This window comes from Schistocerca gregaria, chromosome 1 (assembly GCF_023897955.1).
Source record: "Schistocerca gregaria isolate iqSchGreg1 chromosome 1, iqSchGreg1.2, whole genome shotgun sequence".
NCBI classification, from domain to species: Eukaryota; Metazoa; Arthropoda; class Insecta; order Orthoptera; family Acrididae; genus Schistocerca; species Schistocerca gregaria.
Window position 1 is genome coordinate 1,197,549,745 of NC_064920.1, and position 20,662 is coordinate 1,197,570,406.

General features: G+C 39.6%; 1 protein-coding gene and 1 non-coding gene across 2 annotated transcripts in view; one reads left to right on the forward strand and one right to left on the reverse strand.

Moving 5' to 3' along the window:
- Positions 1 to 5,719: 5,719 nt before the first annotated feature.
- Positions 5,720 to 5,794, reverse strand: Trnas-cga (transfer RNA serine (anticodon CGA)). The gene has a single exon. It is a non-coding gene; the product is annotated as a tRNA-Ser (tRNA).
- Positions 5,795 to 7,532: 1,738 nt separating this feature from the next.
- The window catches only part of LOC126284709 (5'-nucleotidase-like), a 95,042-nt gene continuing 81,912 nt past the window's right edge, over positions 7,533 to 20,662 (forward strand). Inside the window, exons 1-2 of the mRNA XM_049983843.1 lie at positions 7,533 to 7,577; positions 10,973 to 11,368. Coding sequence (XP_049839800.1) covers positions 11,005 to 11,368 — 364 coding nt within the window. The 5' untranslated portion in view covers positions 7,533 to 7,577; positions 10,973 to 11,004. The remainder of the gene's footprint in view (positions 7,578 to 10,972; positions 11,369 to 20,662) is intronic.

Here is a 20,662-nt window from a genome sequence, read left to right on the forward strand (position 1 = left end):
TAGAAAAAGCCAGTAATAAAATCAAAGCAGCATGGAAAATCACCAAACAAGAAACTAATAGGAAAAAATTAAAGCCAGTAAACATACAGTTTCAGCACAATGATATCAAAATAAATGATCCCAAAAAACTAGCAAACTTTGCCAATCAATATTTCAGTAACATAGCTACCAGACTGCAACAGAAGTTCAACAAAACAAAGCAATCACAAACTCTGAACAAAATAGCACACACAATGATGCTACGACCAACCACAGCAGAAGAAGTATCCAATGTTGTGAGTAACCTAAAATGTAAAAATTCAACAGGCATAGATGAAATACCTGTGTGCTTACTGAAGGACTGCATAGACAACATCAAAGACCCATTAGTGCACATCATCAATGAATCCTTCTCCATGGGTTGCTTCCCAGAAATACTAAAGCATGCAAAAATCCTACCTATATATAAGAAAGGTGACCCAGAAATCATAGAAAACTACAGACCAATCTCATTACTGTCATCCTTTTCAAAAGTCATAGAGACCATAATGAAAAACAGGCTCATGGGGTACTTAACAAAGTTCAATCTTCTGAGTAAAGAGCAATTTGGTGTCCGGGCTGGCAAAAGCACAAATTCAGCTGTAGCTCACTTCTCAAATGTTATCCTCGAAGCACTAGACAAAGGAGACCACATAACAGGGATCTTCCTTGATTTGACCAAAGCATTTGACACGGTAGACCACACAATTTTGCTAAACAAACTAAATGCACTAGGAGTAAGAGGAGTAACAAACATGTGGTTTCATTCATACCTGCAAAACAGGGTCCAACAGGTGGAGATCACTCAAACCAACTCCAATCACACCTTTTCACACCTTTCAAACCCAGAATACATCAACATAGGAGTCCCCCAGGGAAGTGTGCTGGGCCCAATCCTCTTTTTAATATACATAAATGATTTTCCACAAAGTGTCAAACATGGTGAATCAGTACTGTTTGCTGATGACAGTAACACCCTAATCAAAGCTGAGTCGCCAAGTGCACTCAATGAAAAAGCTGAGGAAACACTTAAGCATGTATGCCAATGGATAGAGACTAATAAATTAACCCTAAATGTAAAAAAAACCAACAGTATTAGCTTCCACTTAAACAGAAAACCGAACAGTAGCAAGCTAAAAGTTAATGACGAGCACATAAAATGTGTACCATCAACAAAATTTTTAGGCATGCATGTCGACTCTCAACTAAATTGGACCAAGCACACTGCGGTACTTGGAAAGCGAATAGCTTCAGCATGCTATGCACTTAGGATTATAAATTCAGTGTGTAGTAGCTGGTGTACTAGAACTGCATATTTTGCGTATGTCCACTCTATAATTAGTTATGGCATAACCTTCTGGGGATCAACAGAGCAGAACAGACAAACAATATTTAAGTTGCAAAAACGGGCCGTACGAATCATAACAAAATGTAGCAGTAGATCCCATTGCACAGAGTTATTTAAATCTTTGGGTATATTGACAGTTCCGTGTGAATACATTTTGCAGACAGTAATATACATAAAAAGACACATTGACCAGTTCCGTGTGAATACATTTTGCAGACAGTAATATACATAAAAAGACACATTGACCAGTTCCCGATAAACAGTTCCATACATGCACATGACACCAGACACAGACAACACTTGCACCTCTATAGGAAAAACAAATCAAAAACTCAAAATAGCATGTTATATAATGGAATTAAATTATACAATAAACTTCCACAAGGGATCAAAGACATAAGCAAAATAGATAACCTGAGGAAATCGCTAAAAAAATATCTCTCGGAAAAGTGCTTTTATACTGTCAATGATTACTTGAGATGATGTGAATGTACAGAAATATGTAAAAAATAGCAACTGTGTCATTACGTGGTTTAAAAAATGAATCTTGTCATAATATTCATGAATTCCGATTGTGACAATTATAAATTTGTGTACCTATTGTATATACTCATGTTGACAACATCCATACAATCCTGATTGTCTACGGATGAATAAATAAATAAATAAATAAATAAATAAAAAATAAATAAATTCTATGTAGGCATGACAACCAACAAGCTGTCTGTCTGCATGAACAGCCACCGACAAACTGTGGCCAAGAAACAAGTGGACCACCCTGTTGCTGAACACGCTGCCAAACATGATATCCCTCATCTCAATTACTGCTTCACAACCTGTTCCATATGGATCCTTCCCACCAACACCAACTTTTCTGAATTGTGCAGGTGGGAACTTTCCCTGCAATACAGCCTACATTCCCGTAACCCTCCTGGCCTCAACCTTCATTAGTCACTGTCCTCACCCATCCAGCCCCCCCCCCCCCCCCACTGTTCCCATTCCAGCACTACACAGCTGTCATTTCACCACCACACCCAGTCTTTTATTTCTCTCCTTTCTGCTACTTACCCCCTCCCTCCTCCGCACCTTCTCTCCTGCCCTCTGTCTAAACTGCAACACTTAACTGTCTGCCACTCCCACCATACTATCCCTCCCCCTCTCTGCTCCAGCCGCCTACTCACCCCACCCAGTCGCCACTACCATCATGCACTGGTGTTGCTGTTGGCAGTCTGGTCTCAGCTCTCTGAGACTGCAGATGTGTGTGCAAGTTGCATTTATGTGAGTGCATTTGTGTGTGTGTGTGTGTGTGTGTGTGTGTGTATGTGTGTGTGTGTGTGTGTGTGTGTGTGTGTGTATTTGTGTCTACTGCTGACAAAGGCATTAATGGCCAAAAGCTTTAATTGTGTGAATCTTTTTATTTTGCCTATCGTGACTCAGCATCTCCGCTATATGGTGGGTAGCAACTTAGCAACTTTCCTTCTCTGGTATTGTTACATTCCAGCCTGGATTTTCCATTGTTTAATTAATTCATTAATTTTATTTTTCAGTCCGTGAATATTTTGATGCAAAAAAGATAGCTGACATTTCACTTTGACTGAGTTAAATTGGCTAGAGTTGAAATTTCTGCTGATTGTTGAAAATTCTTAACCAATAGTTGTTTATGCTGATGTAATAAGCTAGAATTATGTTTTGTGGTTTCTTTCTCAAACTGAAGGTTTGTCTCAGTTCTAACCTCTCTTAAAACTTTGTTTCTTTCTGTCCTCCCTACCCTAAAAAAGTGTCTTTTCTGAACCCTATAACCACTGGTATTTTATCACTCATGACAGTGCCTCCCCCTTTAACTTTCATGCTATTTTCTCAGCCAGTTTACCCTTCCCTTTCCAGTTGAGGTGAAGGCCACACCTAGTATAATCCCAGCTATTGAGAGAATCACCAGGAACCACACCAACATGTGACCCTTCACCCAACATAAGCAGCTGTTCCAACTACAAATTAACTCTCTTGATAGAAGAGTTCAAATAAGGATGGTCACGGCGCCCAAGAACAGATACAAACTCAACACTAGTATGCTTTGATGCTGATGCAATCTTTTCCCTGGTCACACTTTATAATGTACCCAGGATATCTGTCAATACTATTGCCTGGCCCACCCACTATAACCAGGGCATCTTCATTAGCGAAATTTTTGCAAAGTGATCCTAAATCCTCTGTCACGTGCTCCAGACCAGCACTATGTTTAAAAAAAATTGGTGACCTTGTATTCTGATCCTTGTTCATCCTGCAAAAGTTGGCCAACACCTCTTCCATGGGAACTACCTAACAACAACACTTTCTTTCTCTTTACTGATTTCCCTACAATCTTACTTTTCAATTTTCTGCTGAAAGTTTGTTGTGCCCTGTCCACACTTGCAACTGCTTGAGGCTCACCAGCTTCTAACTGAAGCAACAGGTCAAATCTATTTTTCACATTAACCACGAAGCTGTCAGACAAAGTTCCAGGCTTGTTCCTCCTGTTGTCTGTTGCCACTTCCCACCTCTCTTTACCCTTCTCCCTCCTTAACCTCTCAAGATCTCCCCTGGCCTTGTCTAACTCAGCCTGAAGGGCGGCAGTTTTCCTCTCCTGTTCTAGTATCTTCCTATCTCTACTACATATCCTACAAAACCACTGATGAGTCTCATTTACTTCCCCTATTCCCATGCCACTACAGTCATCCACATGGAAAAAACTACAGCACCCATCATCAAAGCCACAACCTAACAATTCTATGGCAAGTCAAGCACTTTTCACTCATGATAAACGTAATAGTTTATTAAGAATAAGTCAGTTAAGTTACACAGATAAACACGAAAATATGCATCCACAAATTTGGCCTATACACTACTGTATATAAACAAAAACAACAGTGCAAAGTTTCTGAAACAACAACTTAAACTTTACGCTATTTTCCAGAAATGTGAATTAAATAATGAAGAGGTGTGCTACAGTTAAATTGCTGGATAGGGTAAAGAACAATTAAACGAAATTCTATAGATTTGCTGCGGCAAAACATAAAAAGAAAATGCGACTGTAGCCCGGCTGTACGATCTTTTTCACGTTTTCTGCTATATTACATACAGAAAAATGAAACCTTTAATGGTATGCTTAAAAAGCACACTAACACACCTATTTACCATGTAATCAGTACTAAACTAAATGTTTTTATAATCTAAAATGACTTACCTTTACGAGAACACCAAAACTTGCGCTAGTCGCCTGGCTGCAGGGCTGCTGTCCAAGAAATCTTAGAGGTTTTGTTATACTTTGTCAAATTTAGAAAATACTGCGGTCTTTTCTTACTAGGGAGGCTATTTACTCCAAACACCACGTGACCCCATTTAAAGTGTCATACGAGGATCAGTGGGAGCCAAATGACCTAGTAATTTCTTCTATGGACCTGCATTATGATTTCAGAAATAAATTTTTTCACAGTTTTATATTTAAGTTGTCTTCTGGTGGTAATCATCATAATCTTGGCCAATGGGACAATTTATCAGTGTTAAAAAGTAGGAAAGGAAAAGCATATGGTTTGTTGGGATACATAATGTGTCAAAATAGGAAAAAAAAGCAGAACTTACTACAATGAATCTGCTTCTGTACAGCTTATTTCACTGTTAGTTGTATTCATGATCCACGATTCATAATTTCAATCTTTTCTATGATATGGAGCGTGTTAGTTAGTTTATAAATGTATAAAATTGTTGAGGCTTTCATGACAACTTATTGACAAATAGTCTTTTGGCTTCTCTGGTTCTCTGGCCAACATTTGAAGATTTTTCTGACATTCACCAGCACAAGTGGCTGGCATTGTCAAAGCTTCACACTCCATTGCTGGTGATGGACTGGAGTCGAGCTTGTGGTGACAGATTGTATTTATCAGGTGCACCAATGTCCGAGGCCATTTCTGTCATTCTCCCGTTGCTCCCTGCAAAGGTCACTCACTGCAGCATGAAAATCCAGGAGCTGTTCACCATGAGGCTTTCATCTCTCTTGTTGAGGGCATAACTGCAGCGGAAATGACCACAGAAAAGCCACTGGATGTTGCAGCTGCAAGCTCAACTCCAGTCCACCACCAAGCAATGGAGAGTGAAGTTTGACGATGCCAGCCACTCTTGCTGGTGAAACGTCGGAAAAATCATCAAACAAATGTCAGCCAAATAACCTGAGACAGAAGCCAACAGGCTGTTTGTCAGTTTGCAAATGTATTAATCTTTATAAGTAAAGAATATAGTAAAATGCTCATGGTTCCAGAATGAGATTTTCACTCTGCAGCAGAGTGTGCGCTAATATGAAACTTCCTGGCAGATTAAAACTGTGTGCCAGGCCGAGACTCGAACTCGGGACCTTTGCCTTTCGCGGGCAAGTGCTCTACCAACTGAGCTACCCAAGCACGACTCACGCCCCATCCTCTCAGCTTTACTTCTGCCAGTACTTCGCCTCCTACCTTCCAAACTTTACAGAAGCTCTCCTGCGAACCTTGCAGAGCACTTGCCCATGAAAGGCAAAGGTCTCGAGTTTGAGTCTCATCCTGGCACACAGTTTTAATCTGCCAGGAAGTTTCATGCTAATGATTGTCTTTAACATTGCTCTGAAGCTATTTTTATTTTTTATTTTTTTCTGATCAAAAGTACCCAAACACATATTAGTGGCCATTAATGTGGGGAATGTCCACTGTGTAGTGTATGAAGTCTGTGATTTGGAGTAATGAATTGTGCTGTACTCTGTGACAATCTAATGGAATCCTCAAGACCCAAAACAAGGGAAGGTGGTGATAGTGGACACTGGAGTCTGGATCAAAGTTGGTGTTCTAACTCATCCCAAAGGTCTTTCATTGATTTAAGGTCCACTCTCTTGGCAGGCCAGTCTGTTTCAGGGATGTTATTATCCACAAACCATGGCCTGACACATACTGCTTTATGAGAGGGTTCATCATCATGCTGATACACTCATCATCTCTGAACTGTTCTTCTGTTGTACACAGTGCACAATGGTGTAAAATACGTTCATGTCCTTCCCCTTTTATTATTGTGTTACGCACAGCCGGCCGGAGTGGCCGAGTGGTTCTAGACGCTACAGTCTGGAACCGCGCGACCACTATGGTCGCAGGTTCGAATCCTGCCTCAGGCATGTATGTGTGTGTTGTCCTTAGGTTAGTTAGATTTAAGTAGTTCTAAGTTCTAGGAGACTGATGACCTCAGAAGTTAAGTCCCAGAGTGCTCAGAGCCATTTGAACCATTTGTTAAGCACAATAAGGAGACCACACCCTAACAACAAAAGACACCCCCATACCACAACACTACCTCCTCTGCACTTCACTGTGGGCACAATACATGATGGCAGCTAATGTTCTACTCACATTCGCAAAACTCGTTCCCTTCCATTGGATTGCTACAGGGAACAGCATGACTCATCACTGCAAGTCACTCATTTACAGTGATCCATTGTTCAGTGGGGTTGCTCTTTACACGACCTCAATTGTCACTTAGCATTGACTACAGAAGTGTGTATTGTACCTCATTCTTTTTAACTCCCTACACATAGTCACTGTGCTCGCTGTACTGCTAATAGCACTTTCTAACTCATAAGTAATTGAAACTTCCTGGCAGTAATTTCTTACACTGATTTCATGAGATTTTTTGCAACCACACTCCACAATGTACAACTGTCCCTGTCTGTGAATATACAACTTCTGTCTGGTCTTTCGACTGTGGATGTTTCTTCAAATTTCCACTTCACAATCACATCACAGTCACTTCACCAACAATCATCTTGAGCAGTTTTATAAGGCGACAACCAACAACCAGCCCACATTTGAAGTCACTGAGCTCTTCTGACCAACTCTGCTCTGCTGTTACTGCTTCTCTACTGAGATGAATATTGTGGTTGTTTTTGAACTGTGGTTGATTGTTCACAGTTTTTTTTAATTTTTGTGTAATAGTGTTTAGCACAGTTTCATAACAAGTTATTGAAATCTAAATAGTGCAACATACTGCCTGTCTTCATGCAATCAGTCTTTTGGACAATGATGTGGCCTGATGTATGTACAGACTGAATGGATTCTCATATGTTTATCTCACTGATATTGGAAGTCCTTCTGTATCTTATCTGTGTTAAGTGGCTAGTGATAAACATGTGACACTTTATTGTGGCACAGTCAACAGAAAAAGCTTTCAGGTATGAGATACAACTATTTACTTAGTATACTTCTTTATGACAGCTAAGAATTTCTTTCATAATGGTCACGTTGCACATATAGTGATGTACAAGTTTTATTGCAAGGTTGCAAGGCCCAAGAAAAGAATTGCCTGAATCATAATTGTCTTCATAAACTTATTAAGTTTCATTTGATGTGATCTGTCTGTCTCTTCCGTATACTTTATCTTGTAGTTCAAAGCTTTATTTTTTAAAATTCATGTACATAATACAAAAACTGTGCATTTCTCCATAACATATATTATACTCCATTTCTATAGGACTATTCAGGTCATACGTTACTTCTGTAAATATGCTTCCAATGAAAATAACTGTGAATGTTAATCACAGAATGAATTATTAATGAGCTTAACAGATTTTTTAGCTGTTGTCCAGAACGGTTTTATTTAGTTCAGTTGTTTTTTGATGTTAATTTTGATGTGCTGTGGTTACTTAATTGCTGTTGCTTGCTTTTTTTCATTTCCTTTCTGTGACAAGACAACTGCCAGAACATGCACTCTTCACATATAGGTCACAAATAAAATCATTAGATTATTATAGGCAAGTGGAGAGCATATACTTCCCATTCAGTGAAGCAGCTGGGTCATGCCAACACAACTGATGAGGCTCACAAGTAAATAACAATCCATATACTCCAATCTACCATTCTTTCATGCAAAATGTCACGCATAGTCTTTCCTTGCATGCTTAACAAAGACTGAATGATCAGTTTGAAGATGGATACAGTTAACATCTGTATATTCTTTACTGTTACATGAAATACACCTAAAATATAGCATACATGTTGCTTACTGTTAAAATATAAATCTTAATTTATAAATAATAAACGAATAATTATGAACTTTGCACAAATGTAGGATTTTCCATAGCCATAAATACTCAAACTGTATTACATCAGCAATATTATGCATACAATTGAGGTTTAACAAAGAGAATTCTATGGGATTAGCCCACTACTGAGCCTGCATTTATTGAGAATCTCTCATCCAATGCAAAGTCCCAAGCAACTGGAAAAAAAGTGTAGGTGACTCTTGTATATAAGAAGGGTAAAAGAACAGACCTGCAAAATTACAGACCAATCTCCCTAACACTGGTTTGTTGCCAAAGTCTTGAGCATATATCAGTTTCAGTATAGTAAAATTTTCTTGTGACCAAGATGCTTATATCCACAAATCAGCATAGTTTCAGAAAAAATTAATTATGTGAAACTCAGCTTGCCCTTTTCTCGTGTGATATGCTGTAAATGATTTATGAAGGGCAACAGGTAGATTCCATATTTCTAGTTTTTGAGAAAGCATTTGACACAGTGACCCACTGCAGACTGTTAATGAATATACAAGTGAACTGATGTGATAAAATATTATGAGCACTGCCCATCGCAAGACTGGGTGCCTTCTGGTGGTGTTGTGGGCACACGAGACCATAAGAAAAGAATGTAAGCAAAAGAGAGACAGATGGATGGTCTTTATATTGTAGATATGGGCTGCAAATGTGGAAATCCACTGGTATAAGCTGTTCTGACAAAGGACACATTGCTGTGGCACTGTGGCTGAAAATGAGAATCTGTAAAACAGTGAAGCCTGTTACCTGTTGGTGTACTGCTGTTGTGAGCACCTATGGAAACTGGTTGAAGGATGGTGGAATACTGAGTAGGCTATATGGTGTTGGATGGCCACGTCTCATCACGAAACGTAGTGGCTGGAGGATCTCCCACAGTGAAATCCAGAATAAGCAGTAATCTGTGGCAGGTCTGATGACAAAGAATACAGCAGGTGCAGGCATAGGTGTTTTGGAGCGCATGGGCACAGCATCACTGAGTTTTTCACTGTGGATCAATAGAAACATGTTGCTTGTAGAATGAATTGCATTTCTTGCTACACAAGGTAGATGGTTGCAACCGTATAATCTGTCATCTAGGCAAATGGCTGCACAAAACATGCACCGCACCACAGATGCAAGCTAATGAGGGCATAATTATATTATGGAGTACATACAGTTGGGATTCCATGGTATCTATGGTGGTAATCAAAGACATCATGACAACAGTAAACTACGTGAGTGTTATTGTGGACCACCTGCCTCACTTGATGCTTGAAGACTCCCCCTACAGTGATGAATGTTCCAGCAGGATAGTTGTTCATGTTGCAATGACATAATCATGCAACAGTGGTTCGAGATGCATTTTAATGCACACTATTAAACGGGTAGTCATAATGTTTTGGCTCATCGGTGTATATGGAATAGGTTCTCAGATATGTGAGTGTCTCGAAGATTTCTTAAGTAATAATACTCATTATGTTGACCTTGATGGCAAGTTTTCATCAGAGATAACGGTATCATCAGGACTACACCAGGGAAGTGTGATAGGACCACTATTGTTTTCTACATACATAACTTATGTGGCAAACATGGTGGGCAGCATTCTGCAGTTGTTTGCTGGTGATGCTGTGGTGTACAGAAAGGTGTTGAAGTTGAGTAACTTAGGAGGTTACCAGATAACTTCTACCAAGACGAATGACAGCTAGCTCTAATGCAGAAAAAGGTAAGATAATGCGGATGAGTAGGAACAATGAACCATAATGTTCTGGATATAGAATTAGTATGTCCTGCTTGACACAGTCATGTCATTTAAAAATCTGGGCATAGCAGTGCAAAGTGATATGAAATGGAATGAACATATGGGGATTGTGGTAAGGAAGGTGAATGGTCAACTTTGGTTTATTGGGAGAATTTTAGGAAAGTGTGATTCATCTGTAAAGGAGATTATATAGAAGACACTAGTGCAACTTATCCTTGGTGCTGCTTGACTGTTTAGGATTTGTACCAAGTCAGATTAAAGGGTGGCATTGAGGCAGTTCAGAGGCAGGCTGCCAGATTTGTTACTGGTACGTTTGAACAGCAGACAAGTTGATGGAGATGCTTCAGGAACTGAAATGGGAAACCTTGCGGAGAAGGCAATATTTTCTTTGATTTAGAGAAGTGGCATCTGAAGCTGACTGCAGAATTGTTCTACTGCCACCAACAGTCATTTCATGTAAGGCAACAAAGATGAGACGTAGGGCTGATACGGTGGTGTGTAGACAGTCATTTTTCCTGTGCTCTATTTGCAAGTGGAACAGGAAAGGAAATGACTAGTTGTGCTAAGGGGTACCCTCTGCCATCCACCGCAAGGTGACTTCTGGAAGCAGACGTATATATAGATGCAGATGTAATTTGCAAAGTCATGAGCACATCAGATCTAAATCGAAGTTAGTTAACTGTCCATATTAATGAAATATTATTGATATTTATAGTTGAGAATTTCATTTATGTTAAATTCTATATTTTTAAAATTTGTTTTTTGTAAATGATTTCAGAAATACATAAAAGCTCCCCACAACAGTATAAAATGCGCACATTTGTAAATATTACTACTGGTACTCTGCTGTTCATTGTACTGGCAGTTCTGCTTGGTATCTGTGAGGGACAGATGAATGTTGAATCTAGAGTCGAGTCAATGGATGATACAGATATGACAGACACTACAATTGAGTCAACTTCTGAGATGACTACCATAGACACCACAACAAGTGATGTGACTACCATAGACAGCACAACAAGTGACCCAACTACAGCTTCAGGGACATCTGGATCAACACCACGGTCAGAGAATACCTTACTCATTCATTTCATTAGCGATCTGCAGTACAATATACTTCCTGTTGATAGCGAAATGGACCTATGCCAGGTTACAACAGGAGTAATATCTGAAGGTAAGCACTAATTTACACTTATATGAATAACATGCCTGTTGATTGGTTGTTATTACTTCTCTTTATAATCATTCAACATGCACTGTAGACACACATATATACATTTTGAATCATCATTCATTCAAATTAATTGGTTTGGTTCTCCAGTTTTCATGCCCTACACTGATTTCTTCACCTTCGAATTTACAATATCCTCAGAATTATCAATACATGGTGTTCAATGTTATGATCTGTCTTACACTTCATCCCCTGGTGTTTTGGATTTCTTTGTATCTATAACACCACTTGCTTGTTTTTTTAATCCCTCATTGTTTTTACAACTCATTTTCTTCTCACTGAGTGATGTTTAACATCTTTATCACCACATTTCAAACATTTTTTCTTTAATACGCTGTCCTCTTTAGGTCTCATTATCAAAAATGATCTTAGGAGATATGGAAAGAGAACTTTCACAGGACACCAACAGTACTCAATAGTGAAAAAAAGAGAACTTGACAGAGAATGGATAAAATGTACAATGTTAATAAATTCACTGACAATATAATAAAATTTATAAAATATAAACTAGAAAATGGCTTTATCTGTTTGGATAACTTCATGAAACAGGGGCATGTTAATTTTTTTTTAAAAATCTGCAGTTAGCTTTTTTGCAATATTTCAAAGAAACTGTAGGAAAAACACTGAGATGTACATTTCTTTCTCTTCTGACATCCACAAAGAGGATTAAATTTGATATCTATTCATTGTAACTGGAAAAAAAGGTGAACAATCATTGGTATGCACAGTAGTTGTTAGCTTTTAGCTGGATTAAATCTTCTAATTGTAGACTGGATACAACTTAGTATTGTGTCAACACATGGATCCTTGTCATCGTGTGGTATGAGTAAACTGGCACTCCTTTCTGGCTTCCCCCAAGCTATCCATCTTTTTGTTCAGAGAAGGGAACTAAGAGTTCTGAAAACCAGGAATAGCATTTTCCCTAGTTTTCTTCCCATTTGTTGGTGGCACATGAAATTTCACATCCTGAAGGCAAATACTAGCCAGCCATTCTGCGTGTCTGTAATTTTACAGTTTTCTCATGTGAAGTCTCTTTTCAATACAATCAGTACATTAAAGAAAGGGACCTCTCACTCCCTACCCAACCACTGCTTGCCTTTCATGCCCCTCAACTCTTATAACTGCCATCTGGTTTCTGTACAAATTGTAAATAGCCTTTCGCTCCCTGTATTTTACCTCTGCCACCTTTAGAATTTGAAAGAGAGTATTCCAGTCAACATTGTCAAAAGCTTTCTCTAAGTCTACAAATGCTAGAAACGTAGGTTTGCCTTTCCTTAATCTTTCTTCTAAGATAAGTCGTAAGGTCAGTATTGCCTCACGTGTTCCAATATTTCTACGGAATCCAAACTGATCTTCCCCAAGGTTGGCTTCTACCAGTTTTTCCATTCGTCTGTAGAGAATTCGCGTTAGTATTTTTGCAGCTGTGACTTATTAAACTGATAGTTCGGTAATTTTCACATCTGTCAACACCTGCTTTCTTTGGGATTGGAATTATTATATTCTTCTTGAAGTCTGAGGGCATTTCGCCTGTCTCATACATCTTGCTCACCAGATGGTAGAGTTTTGTCAGGACTGGCTCTCCCAAGGCCATCAGTAGTTCTAATGGAATGTTGTCTGCTCCCGGGGACTTGTTTCAACTTAGGTTTTTCAGTGCTCTGTCAAACTCTCCATGCAGTATCGTATCTCCCATTTCATCTTCCTCTACATCCTCTTCCATTACAGGGATGTTATTGTCATGTAACCACCCCAACGCAGGCTGTGCATTAAGAACAGGTGCTCGATCCTGTTGAAAAATGCAATCACCATCCCCGAATTGCTCTTCAACAGCGGGAAGCAAGAAGGTGCTTAAAACATGAATTTAGGCCTGTGCTGTGATAATGCCATGCAAAACAACAAGGGGTGTAAGCCCCCTCCATGAAAAACACAACCACACCGTAACACCACTGCCTCCAAATTTTATGTTGGCACTACACATGCTGGCAGATGACGTTCACCAGGCAGTCACCATTCCCACACCCTGCAATCAGATCATCACATTGTGTACCATGATTTGTCACTCCATACAATGTTTTTCCACTGTTCAATAATCCAATGTTTACGCTCCTTACACCAAGCAAGGCAACGTTTGCCATTTACTGGCGTGATGTGTGGCTTAACAGCAGCTGCTCGACTATGAAATCCAAGTTTTCTCACCTCACACCTAACTGTCATAGTATTTGCAGTGGATCCTGATACAGTTTGGAATTCCTGTGTGATTGTCTGGATAGATGTCTGCCAATTATACATTATGACCCTCTTCAACTGTCCGCCGTCTCTGTCAGTCAACAGACAAGGTCGGCCTGTACACTTATGCTTTATGTGTCCCTTCATGTTTCCACTTCACTACCACATCAGAAACAGTGGACCTAGTGATGTTTAGGAATGTGGAAATCTTGCGTACAGACATATGACAAAAGTGACATCCAATCAACTGGCTACGTTCGAAGACCGTGAGTTCCACAGAGCACCCCACTCTGTTCTCTCATGATGTCTGACTACTGACGTCACTGATATGGAGCACCTGGTAGTAGGTGGCAGCATAATGCACCTAATATGAAAAACTTATATTTTTGGGGTTGTCCGGATACTTTTGATCACATAGTGTAGGTGCAGGAGGAGCATAGGGTCTGACAAGAATATTGCAGAGATTAGGAGGGCAACAAAAAGCTATTCTACGTATTGTGGGCAAAATTTCAGACAGAATGGATCTCATTTCAGAGCATGGCTTTAGGAAGTCATGGCCTTATCATACTGGCTGATTAAAACATTCAAGACCAGGATAATACTGAGTGGCAAGTGGTGTGCCCTGAAGTTGTTTTTTGGAGGGATCAGCAGTACCAGGATTGGCCGTGATGACCCAGGAAATCTGCTTTTGAACTAGGCAGTTGGGATAGTTATGTCCAGGGCAAGGGCTGGTGTGAGAGTGGTGGTGTATTGCTGTAAAGAGTCTGCATCCAAATACGTTTGCCTCAAATGCAAAGGCTATATGGGAGGGAACATTTGACATGGAAAGGATGGCAACCATCAGAATGTAAGTACTGTTGTTTGTTAGTAGGTTTAATGTGAGCAGAAGTGTGTAGCTGGCCTTTGATGAGGATGAGATCAACATCTAGGAAAGTGGCAAGGGATTCAGAAGAGGGCCATGTGAAATTTAATTTCGAGGTGAGCCTCACCATGAGTCCATATGATAAAGATGTCATCAACGTAGACTTATGGATCCCAGAAAAGTCCCCTCTAGACAACCCATGAAAAGGTAGCATAGGAAGAAGCCATCCTGGTTCCCATGACTGTGCCTCTGCTCTGTTTGTGCCTGTATGTCTGCTTCTCAAAGATGAAGTAGTTGTTGGTAAGTATAAAGTTGATTAAGGTGAGTAGGAAGGATGTCATAAGTTTGAAATCAGCTGGACATTGTTGTTAAATTCAATCAAGAAAGAATAACATACTCTCCCAGATGTTATTCAATCTGTATATTGAACAAGCAGTAAAGGAAACAAAAGAAAAATTCGGAGTAGGTATTAAAATCCATGGAGAAGAAATAAAAACTTTGAGGTTGACCGATGACATTGTAATTCTATCAGAGACAGCAAAGGACTTGGAAGAGCAGTTGAACGGAATGGACAGTGTCTTGAAAGGAGGATATAAGATGAACATCAACAAAAGCAAAACGAGGATAATGGAATGTAGTCAAATTAAGTCGGATGATGCTGAGGGAATTAGATTAGGGAATGAGACACTTAAAGTAGTAAAGGAGTTTTGCTATTTGAGGAGCAAAATAACTGATGATGGTCGAAGTAGAGAGGATATAAAATGTAGACTGGCAATGGCAAGGAAAGCGTTTCTGAAGAAGAGAAATTTGTTAACATCGAGTATAGATTTAAGTGTCAGGAAGTCGTTTCTGAAAGTATTTGTATGGAGTGCAGCCATGTATGGAAGTGAAACATGGACGATTACTAGTTTGCACAAGAAGAGAATAGAAGCTTTCGAAATGTGGTGCTACAGAAGAATGCTGAAGATTAGATGGGTAGATCACATAACTAATGAGGAAGTATTGAATAGGATTGGGTAGAAGAGAAGTTTGTGGCACAACTTGACCAGAAGAAGGGATCGGTTGGTAGGACATGTTCTGAGGCATCAAGGTATCACCAATTTAGTATTGGAGGGCAGCGTGAAGGGGAAAGATCGTAGAGGGAGACCTAGAGAGCACTACACTAAGCAGATTCAGAAGGATGTGGGTTGCAGTAAGTACTGGGAGATGAAGAAGCTTGCATGGGATAGGGTAGCATGGAGAGCGGCATCAAACCAGTCTCAGGACTGAAGACCACAACAACAGCAATGGATGGCCTGCACAAAGTGATAACCTGCATCCTATAGAACACCTTTGCGATGTTTTGGAATGCCATCAATACCTCTCCTCAGTGCAGCACTCTGTGAAGAATGGGCTGCCATTCCCCACGAAACCTTCCAGCACCTGATTGAATGTATGCCTGTGAGAGTGGGAGGTGCCATCAAGGCTAAGGGTGGGACAACACCATGTTGAATTCCAGCATTATCAATGGAGGGAGCCTCGAACTTGTAAGTCAGCCAGGTGTCCGGAAACTTTTGATCACATAATGTGTAACCATTCCCCCTGCACGACTTGCACTATGCACCCTCCTACCACCACCTATTTCAGCCCTGTAACTGGCAAAACATATACTATCAAAGAGAGAGCCACCTGTGAAATGGCACATGTTGTACACGAGTTATGTGAACACTGTTACTGCCTTTTACATAGCATTACTACCATCCAGTTATGAGTCAGGATGAATGGGCATAGGCAGAGGGTGTATGCTGGCAAAAAATAATATCCTGTTGCAGAGCATCCTCTACAACATGACAGTCATGACATACAACATGGCCTGGGTGCCTGTTTCACCACATGCACCATCTGGATCCTTCCCCCAGACACCAGTTTCTCAGAACTCCACAGGTGGGGACTAGCCCTACAACTTGTTGGTGGCTCTCGCCGCTCACTTGGCCTTAATTTACATTAATTCCTTCTGTCTCATCATTTTGTCACAGTATCTACTTCTTCCTTCACTCCGTTTTAGTTTTGTACATCTTTCAGTTTCTTATCTGTCTATTTTTTGCTGTTCCACTCCCACCTCTGTTATGTTCAATGCATTTAGCTTTTTGCTTTTATTAACTAGTACATGATGTTTTAGTAGTAATCTCTGTCTTGTATATTACCCTGTCTTCCACCTTCAAGCTCTCAGGTTTTCAAATCTCGTCTGGTGCAGTCTCTGACAATCGATCTTTCCTTCTCATCCTGTCCAGTAAGTCTCCCATGAACCATACTCCTGGGTGCTTTTCAACTCCACTCTCTTTTCTAGATCTCTGCAGTTCTTTTCCTTCATCCCTGTTCCTTCCACTTCAGTTCGTGTGCCTGAAGAAGGAGCCACTGGCTCCAAAAGCTTGCCTAATTACGAGGATTGGAACTTAAATAGTGGCAACTATTTATTCACAACTGGCAAAAAAGAGGTACATGTTTGCACCTGTTACTGTCCTTCAAAGTAGTCACCAGCGTTGTGTAGAACACATTGCCAGTGATGTGGAAGGTGTAGTATATCATTAGCAGAGGCTGTTCTGTTGATAGTGCGAATGGAGCGGTCTAATGCATGTCAAATCTCTGGAACATTTCTGAAATGAGTGCCACGTAGTGGTTCCTTCATCTACAGAATCAAATCAAAGTCACAAGGACTTAAGTCTGGGAAGTATGGTGGATGGTACAGTACTTCCCAGTCCCATCGACCGAACAGAGCAGCAACAGCTTGCGCTGTATGCACCCGCGCATCGTCGTGCAAAATGATGGGTGGATTGCTCAGAAAGTGTCGCCACTTCTTTCGAAAAGCTGGTTGCAAGTGAAGGCTGGAAAGTGAAAGGAATATTCAGAGTTATTTGTAGGTACCTTAGGGGCATCAGGTGACAGCTGTGCAAAGACTACAGAAAGTAGGCACATGTCAGTGGGCAGAGCATCTCTCTAAGTTTCTTTCTGACATTACAGCTGCTCTATAGGGGCACTGCTTGTGACTTGGTAAATGTCAATATGTTAAAGTCTTTCCATATACACCCCAACACACCATAATTGATATTAGCGATCGTATGACAATTCACCTTCCCAGACACATGAGATGTGTCTTCATCACTGGAAACCAGCTTCTGTGGAAAACTATCTTCCTCCAGTAGCCATTGCAAGCCATTTGGAAAGTCAGAACAGTCCATCACCAGAAGTAGCCAGCACATATAATCTTTACTACAATTCTTGACGGAAGTTAGTATGTGCTGTCATCCCTGATGTGATTTCAATACTACCAACTCCACAATGATTAATAAAAAAAATGCACAATGTACTTATCTTTGTTCTTGATGCTCTTGTAGAATCGAAACTGGGTAGTTGTTACCGTAAGGTTTGTTGTCCCAGTTTGCAGAAGATGTTATAATGTATTCAGTTTCCACTAATAAAAATCTAGCCAATAGCCTCAATGATCTTCATAATTTATTCAGGCTCTTTGTTCCAAATATAACTCAAAACCATGAACATTGCAATATAAGTGTTGAAGTTGTGGAGTATCATAAGGAGTGTGTACATGGAAGTTTGTTTCCTAACAGATCTCGTCAGCATCTGTCTCACCTGGATTTCAATCCTATATATAGTGTGCTTGATCCAGAATCAACACAATATTTACATCCTAACCTCTTACTGAAGGCCACTAATAATCATTCAAAGTTATGTTTAACTTTAAATAGATATTGCCAATTTTGATTTAATATCTCTACTTCTCAGACATGATCATATTGTATAAAATTATAATTTAACATTACTTTTTTAAATGGATCACAAAACTTTATCTTATTAGTTGTGGTACTTGTAAAACCAAAATTGTGATTTAATGTTGACTTTTCTCTGAACGTAGCTTTTCAGGTTTTATATATTCTTTCATTGTTACAGTATTGGTAGTTGTGAGGATTAAGTATATTTTAGAACTTCACTTAGATAGATGATTTATGTTTTTAATACTTGGATTTTACCCCAACACAATGGTTTTGACATAATTCAAATGCATTGTCTTTACTCCTTTGTCCAAGATTTCCAGTGAGCTATAAGTTGTTAAGAGGTATTGATTTTTTTACAAATATGTAAATTTTGAAGCTAACTGTTTCATTAGATGATGTATCAGTTTCTGTACTTTAATAGTTTGGCTGGTTTTTCATTTTGTTTAGCCAAGATGTGGTCATTGTCAAAGTAAATCAAGTATTATCCACAGTTAAATTGTTCTTCAAGATACTATCTTTAGATACTTAATTGTCACAAATATCATTATAACTAATGTTCATCAGAAATCTTCCTTTTTTTTACTAATCCATGAGAATATAAACTGAGCATTATAAAATTATGTAAGCATAAATGTCTAAAATTGTATTCTGATGTGCATTCCTTCATCTACAGGAGTTATTCACTGATATTTGAGCATGCAAACTTCTAGTGTAGTACCCAGCAAATGGCAACTGGTACAATAGTATCCATACATTGTGTAAAATATTATAACATGTAACAACTTAAGCTGATATAGTTTTACATGTTTGTGTAGAATGCTGCAGACTACTGACTGTGGTTCCTGCAGCTCCTGAGACTATAGATACTATCTGTGGTCTAAATACAGTTCTATGCTCACACTTTTCTTCAATTTCTTCAGATTCCTGGTGAATGATTTCCCACACATGCTTCACCTTCTCAGCTAATGGTCCTGGGCAACCTGTTTTCTTTGCACCACATAAGCAGCTGGTCTCACAATATATGTTGTACTGTACCACCCATGAGTTGTTTTGTCTGTTGGAGCTTTCACTTCACATTTAGTATGAAATCATCACCAAACCATCACAACTGACGTTTTCATGTTCTGATATGTCGGTCCCATAGTGTTGTGTTCTGCAACTATCCCATAGCACATATTACAAACAGATGCTCTGTCCACTGATCATGTCACTGTTCTATATGTCTTGTAGTTTTCACACAGTTGCCTCCTGAAATCGTGGAGGTACTGATGAATAATGCTGTTTAGAAGGACACTCCAGCATTGAATAATGACACTGTTATGAAAAGGAGTTAACTGTTATGAAAAGGAGCTACAGACAGGAATATCCGTTTTATAATAATATAAATCATAATAATTAAAATATAATAAATTACAATAATACTTTCAAAAAGGTATTCACAATATTATGAAAATGAATAGGTTGCTACTCTATCAATAGAGGAGATGTTGCAGATAGACATGTCCTTTTTGTAACATTGCCTGTGTATACAGCATTTGCCATCAAGATCCCACCTCTGTGATTCAAACTGACCCGCAGTTCCTTCTAAAAACCTCAGACTCCTCAGAAGGATTTACACCTCAATGCATAGAACTTGTTACCCCTCCAAAGTCATGCACCCCCACCTTTTACCTTCTTCCTAAGATCCACAAACCCAATCATCCTGACCGTCCTATAGTTGCTGGCTTCAAAGCATCTGCCTTACTTGATCAACACCTGCAACCCATAGTACAAGGACTTCCCTATTATATTAAAGATACCAAACATTTCCTAGGTCGACTGAAATCCATCCCTGTGCTGCTCCCGGCACACACTTTGCTTGTCACGATTGATGCCATCTAGCTCTATATCAATGTCCCCCACGTACATGGTCTGTCTATTGCTGAACATTTCCTCAATCAACAGCCACCTGATTTGAAACCTATGACATCCTTCTTGCTCACCTTAATCAACTTTATACTTACCAAAGATTACTTCACCTGTGAGGGGCACACATACAAACAGATCAGGGGTACCCCCATGGGAACTAGGATGGCTCCTTCTTATACCAGCCTTTTCATGGGTCACTTAGAGGGGGCTTTCCTGGGATCCATAAGCCTTCAGGCCCTGGTTTGGTTTAGATACGTTGATAACATCTTTGACATATTGTGAGGCTGAGATCTTGGCATCTCTAAGTACCTTCTCCCAACTAAATTTCACATGGTCTCCTTCTGAATCCCATACCACTTTCCTTGATGTTGATCTCATCCTCACTGAAGACCAGCTACACACTTCTGGCCACATTAAACCTACTAACAAACAACAGTACTTACATTTTGACAGTTGCCATCCTTTCCATGTCAAACA